This window comes from Oncorhynchus kisutch, unplaced genomic scaffold (assembly GCF_002021735.2).
Source record: "Oncorhynchus kisutch isolate 150728-3 unplaced genomic scaffold, Okis_V2 scaffold2707, whole genome shotgun sequence".
Classification (NCBI taxonomy): domain Eukaryota; kingdom Metazoa; phylum Chordata; class Actinopteri; order Salmoniformes; family Salmonidae; genus Oncorhynchus; species Oncorhynchus kisutch.
Window position 1 is genome coordinate 3,642 of NW_022264652.1, and position 6,628 is coordinate 10,269.

At 41.6% G+C, this 6,628-nt stretch overlaps 1 protein-coding gene across 1 annotated transcript; it reads right to left on the minus strand.

Moving 5' to 3' along the window:
* Window positions 1-658: 658 nt before the first annotated feature.
* Window positions 659-4,422, minus strand: LOC116370731 (ladderlectin-like). The gene is made up of 6 exons (XM_031819868.1): window positions 4,298-4,422; window positions 3,190-3,277; window positions 2,733-2,848; window positions 2,248-2,439; window positions 1,022-1,136; window positions 659-902 (listed from the first exon to the last, which is right to left on the minus strand). The coding sequence occupies exons 1-6, from the start codon at window positions 4,310-4,312 to the stop codon at window positions 811-813; spliced, it is 618 nt and encodes a 205-aa protein (XP_031675728.1). The 5' UTR covers window positions 4,313-4,422; the 3' UTR covers window positions 659-810.
* Between the last annotated feature and the right edge of the window lie 2,206 nt (window positions 4,423-6,628).

Below are 6,628 nucleotides of genomic sequence, written 5' to 3' on the forward strand. Positions count from 1 at the left end.
CAGGACACCTACACCACCCCATGTCACAGGAAGGCCAAAAAGATCAAGGACCAACCTGTTCACCCCACTATCATCCAGAAGGCGAGGTCAGTACAGGTGCATCAAAGCGGGGACAGAGACTGAAAACCAGCTTCTCTCTCAAGGCCATCACTGTTACCCCCATCACTAACATTGAGTGGCTGCTGCCAACCTCTAACCACTTTATAGAATGTTTACAAACAGGTATATACACTGTACTCAACCATTTTCTGCATCTTGCCTATGCCGGTCGGCCATCCATATTTTTTATGTACATATGTGAAATTGTTAGATATTACTGCATGGTCAGAACTAGAAGCACAAGCATTTCTCGACACTCGCATTAGCATCTGCTAACCATGTGTATGTGACAAATAAAATTGATAGGGAACAGATGGGGTAGGGAAATGTAACACTTAAAATTCACAGAAGGTGCTCTGACAACAGCATGATCATTTTCTACTTATTTTAAAGCTATATACACTGTTCGTTTACGTTAATGTTTGTGGAGTAAGACAACTTTTTGGGTCCTCATAGAATCCTATTCTTCAAGAAACAATGGATCAAAGAATTGAAATGCCCACCCAGACTGCATCTTCAAGAAACAAAGTGAAGCAATGTTAAATAACGACTCATGAGATTAAATACGTACACCAGTTTTATTGACAACAAGCTACAATAGTTACACAACAAGTCAAATGTATTTTACAGCAACAAATACCTTCAAAGTAATTCACTATAACATGAAACATTTGCAGTTAGGATGCTGACACCAGAGTAGCATTTTCTGTTTCAATTGACAGTTTGAAGGATTAAACAGGTTCTTATGGAGCACACGGAGGGATAGCTCTTTCCACATGAGACATCGTTCCAGCCGTTTTCAGCTTAAGAGGAAACACGAAATAGAAATTACCTCTCGATGTACACTCGAAAAGAGAAAAGTAGCTCACATTTATTTGTTAAACTTACTCAAAAAAGTTTAATTTGATGAATGATAATGTACCTCCAAAGTTGAAATGAATACATGGCTCTCTGGCACCATTGTTGTTATTCGGCTCCCCTTCAGCCCAGCTCTCGTGATCAAATTTGGAGCCGTCACTCCAGAACCATAGCCTGTCCTGTGTGGAAGTAGTGAGATCTCAGTATCAAATGTTACATGTGCTTGCTGAACAATTTCTAAAATACAACACTCATGGTCTTTCCTCCAACAAAACGGTAAAAGCCACCACTAGCAAAACGTGCAGACTGACACTGGAACTGTTGGGTGAAAAAAATACACAAGTGTTGATACACATTTCTAGAAATCCCAAAATTAGAAAAAGACAGCTAGTAAGTCGTTTCTGCGCCATAGCAAAGAGGAAGAGGCGAAGCGAGAAGGATAACTATAAGCCCAAAATCTGCCTTCTCAAGCGGGTAGCGTTTTTCCTGGTCACCAAGCAACTCGTTTTTGTATGGCCGTCAATAAGATGGCAAATTTAATTAACGAAAAACATAATGGCTTATTTGAGCAAATATATACGTTTTGTAATGCTTAGGTCGTTACGAGTACTGATACAAGTAGCACACATGACATGCCAGAAACGGAGAAAAACATTTCTCTCCGAGTTGTGCCTGTCCCTCGAATCTGCCCGACATTGCAGACTCTTCACATCGTTAGAGGCCAATGGAGTATCTGGTTCATCTAATGGATCATCTAATGGATCATCTAATGGATCATCTAATGGATCATCTAATGGATCATCTAATGGATCATCTAATGGATCATCTAATGGATCATCTAATGGATGGCAATTGCTCTGGATATTTCGAGATGCTCAACTCAAATCTAGACCTACAACCAACAGTATTTCTTTTGCTTTTGACAATGACTTCACGAGGCATAGGTCACATGCCTAAATACTTAAAGTCACATTAATATCAGTTTAAAGAGATGACATTGGGCCATGTTTACTTGAATAGTGTCTGGTTAAAAGGTAGGCAAGTAACTTCATGCCTACTGTGCCAAAGCAATTTACAGTTATTAAAATGGTAATATCCAAATTCCACGTAGAACTCGAGTTGCGAATGTCAATCTTTCCTCTGCGGTACCTCAAACTGTGGTCATTACCAGCTGAGAAACTGGCCAGTTGATTACTCCTGGCACAGAGTTGTCTGACCAGTGTCTTAACACCTACTCCGAGCTGATGGTTTTATTAGTCTTAAGTATTAAGGCATCTTCACTTTGGGTACCTTTTCCACCTTTGCTTGAACAGCATCAAATCCGCCAATCCAGGTAAGAGGGAAACTGCCAGTCGTGATCAACACCACCGCCTGTAGAAATTGGGACTCTTCATAGCTGTGCACAGATGCCAGGTTTGCGCCAAGGTACTTTACAGTGTTGTACACAGGCTTCAGTTTTTGTCCAAGTAACTGACAGTGGCGCTAGAGCAAGCAGTACACAGAGACAAAGACATGTCATAATGGAAGCATTAGTCAGTTGTCCAGTCTGAGAATTTGTCTTCTGGAATCTCAAATATAGGAATTAGTTCATCTCAGTCTTAACCCATGCCTTGAGGGTTCTAATATACAAGAGGGCCCAACTCCACACAATATTGAAAAGCCTATAGAAAATTGCAATTACAGCATATTAAGGGGACGTTCAGTATTTTACATGAGGCGCCTGTTAAAATAAGGCCAAAGCACCTTTAACTCAAAAAACTAAGTAAGCATTATACCTCTGCATTGGGCCATGTCCTTGCAGTTTTGACAAACATGAAGCAGCGTGAATTAAATTGGAACCAGCCTCTGGGGCATGGGTTTCTTTGGTCTGCTGCAAATGTCACCAAATCATCTGAAAGGAGAAGACAGGGAGGGTTCCGAAATTGCAGCCGACTTTAAAGGATAGTCCAGACTGACCCTTGCATCAAAAATAACATTTGGAGATCAGTCATGCCACACTACAACAAAACATACACAATCAATGATGTAAAGCACAAACTCATTCCACAGAGCACAGAGTGTCTACAGGTTTTCGCTCCTCCCTCGATTGATCAATTTAGGTCACTAATTAGTAAGGAACTCCCCTCACCTGGTTGTCTAGGTCTTCATTGAAAGGTAAGCCAACTGCAGATGCAAGAGACTCCGTGGAATGCGTTTGACACTCGTGATGTAAAGTGTGAGGCTGACTCTTACTTGCTATGCGCGCAGTCATTCTGTCGCCCAGTGTAAAGGCAGCGCTGAGAAGCAGTAGAAGGGTCAACATCGCCATGGTGATAGTCTCCTGAGAGACACACGAGATAAGCCATCAGTGTTTCCCCAACCTCTCCTCGAGTACCCCAGCAAGTCCACTTAACACATTCAACTAATGAAGGGCTAAGGAATACCAGGTATCATCTCTTCCACCACAGAGTAGATTAGCCTGGCACACGGGAATAAGGAGAAGTCTATGCTCTTGGGTTCTCCCCGAAACAGCACCCTAGATAACTAACCCCGATGCATGGCACACCTAGTAAGTCACCTTTTTGCAAATGAAATTGGCTGGTAAAGTACATTTTTCTAGAGCAGGAGACTCAACTTGCCTGGCATGAGCTACCTTTTATTAATACACACGTCGCAAGCGACTTCTTTCAAATAGGCTCATTCTTCTCTGCCCTACAACTCTTCAGTGTACCGGTCTGGCAATAGACACAGTAAAATGAGTAATAAACTACTAAAGGGGCCCTATAAAAAAAGCTGTGATTTTAAACCCCAAATTACAGCCATTTTCATAAATGTTCTCAGTTCAATTTCCTGGTTTGCCACTCAATTACAATTGGTAATGGAGAACAAAATGTAATGTTCTGAGTCCATGGCAGTGCTTAAATCACATCAGAATACCATTTCTTTTAGGTCTGGAAGAAAAGTAACTAGCGATGGTTCTGTATTGCCAATTGATGCTCATTTCATGGCAAGGTTTGCAAATAACAAAAGATACCATTTCTATACTTTTGACAAGTATACCTTGCAGTTAATACTTAGTTGTGAAAGAATCTGGCAACCCACTAGGCATCAACTGGCTACACAGGGAGTGAGCGACAAGGCAATATTGCTGGAAATTGGCAGATATGGTTTTAAATGTGACGTTTTAAGCCAATAGTTACAAACTACTATGAACGGTTGGAGACCCCTGCCCTATGTAACGCACTACATTTGAACAGGGTCACATATGCCCGATGGGTCCTGGTCAAAAGTAGTGCACCACATAGGTTACCATTTGGGATGAAAGCAGATACAGTACTAGATGACTATGTTGAACTCTCACCTGTAGTCTGGTCATGTCAGCGCTCTGTTTGTGAGTTGAGTTCTACTGCTTCCTGCTCTCCTTTTTTAAGGACCCATCCAGTCAGACCCCTCCCTCTCTCATCCTTTAACCGGTCAAATAATCAACTAATCATCAAGCTTTTATCATTTGAATCAGCTGTGTTGTGTTAGGGCAAAAAACAAAACGTATAGCCACGGGAAGAAGTTTGTTGGTGCAGGGTACTTTTAATGAATGTTATTTTCAATTGGGGTGCTGGAAAAATATCTTTGCCTGTGCTACAGGCGCTCTATTGGTCCACTATTATAGCACAACTTTTGTGAAAATGTAACAAATCTATAAAAAGTGAACATATATATATATATTGGACACACCTACTCATTCAAGGCTTTTTCTTTATTTTGACTATTTTCTTTGTAGAATAATAGTGAAGACATCAAAACTGTGAAATAACACATGAAGGCCTGATTCACACAGTCTCCTCTGAACAGTTGATGTTGAGATGTGTCTGTTACTTGAACTCTGTGAAGCATTTATTTGGGCTGCCATTTCTTTTCTTCTCTTTTTTTAATTGAACCTTTATTTAACCAGGTAGGCAAGTTGAGAACAAGTTCTCATTCACAATTGCGACCTGGCCAAGATATAGCCAAGCAGTTTGACACATACAGTGGGGCATAATTTGCAAATAAATTCATTAAAAATCCTACAATGTGATTTTCTGGATTTTTTTTGTCTGTCATAGTTGAAGTGTACCTATGATGAAAATTACAGGCCTCTGTCATTTTTTTAAGTGGGAGAACTTGCACAATTGGTGGCTGACTAAATACTTTTTTGCCCCACTGTACAACAACACAGAGTTACACATGGAGTTAAACAAACATACAGTCAGTAATACAGTAGAAACAAGTCTATACACGATGTGAGCAAATGAGGTGAGATAAGGGAGGTAAAGGTGAAAAAAAGGCCATGGTGGCAAAGTAAATACAATATAGCAAGTAAAACACTGGAATGGTAGATTTGCAGTGGAAGAATGTGCAAAGTAGAAATAAAAATTATGGGATGCAAAGGAGCAAAATAAATAGATAAATAAAATAAAATAAATACAGTAGGGAAAGAGGTAGTTGTTTGGGCTAAATTATAGGTGGGCTATGTACAGGTGCAGTAATCTGTGAGCTGCTCTGACAGCTGGTGCTTAAAGCTAGTCAGGGAGATAAGTGTTTCCAGTTTCAGAGATTTTTGGAGTTCGTTCCAGTCATTGGCAGCAGAGAACTGAAAGGAGAGGCGGCCAAAGAAAGAATTGGTTTTGGGGGTGACCAAAGAGATATACCTGCTGGAGCGCGTGCTACAGGTGGGTGATGCTATGGTGACCAGCGAGCTGAGATAAGGGGGGACTTTACCTAGCAGGGTCTTGCAGATGACATGGAGCCAGTGGGTTTGGCGACGAGTATGAAGCGAGGGCCAGCCAACGAGAGTGTACAGGTCGCAATGGTGGGTAGTATATGGGGCTTTGGTGACAAAACGGATGGCACTGTGATAGACTGCATCCAATTTGTTGAGTAGGGTATTGGAGGCTATTTTGTAAATGATGACCGCAGCTGTTTTCCAATCTTTGGGACGACACGAAAGAGAGGTTGAACAGGCTAGTAATAGGGGTGGCAACAATTTCGGCAGATAATTTTAGAAAGAAAGGGTCCAGATTGTCTAGCCCGGCTGATTTATAGGGGTCCAGATTTTGTAGCTCTTTCAGAGCATCAGCTGACTGGATTTGGGAGAAGGAGAAATGGGGAAGGCTTGGGCGAGTTGCTGTGGGGGGTGCAGTGCTGTTGACCGGGGTAGGGGTAGCCAGGTGGAAAGCATGGCCAGCCGTAGAAAAATGCTTATTGAAATTCTCAATTATAGTGGATTTATCAGTGGTGACAGTGTTTCCTATCTTCAGTGCAGTGGGCAGCTGGGAGGAGGTGTTCTTATTCTCCATGGACTTTACAGTGTCCCAGAACCTTTTGGAGTTAGTGTTGCAGGAAGCAAATTTCTGCTTGAAAAAGCTAGCCTTGGCTTTTCTAACTGCCTGTGTATAATGGTTTCTAGCTTCTCTGAAAAGCTGCATATCACGGGGGCTGTTCGATGCTAATACAGAACGCCATAGGATGTTTTTGTGTTGGTTAAGTGCAGTCAGGTCTGGGGAGAACCAAGGGCTATATCATTTCCTGGTTCTAAATTTCTTGAATGGGGCATGCTTATTTAAGATGGTTAGGAAGACATTGAAAAAAAATAACCAGGCATGATGAGATCCATATTCTTCCAGGATACCCAGGCCAGGTCGATTAGAAAGGCCTG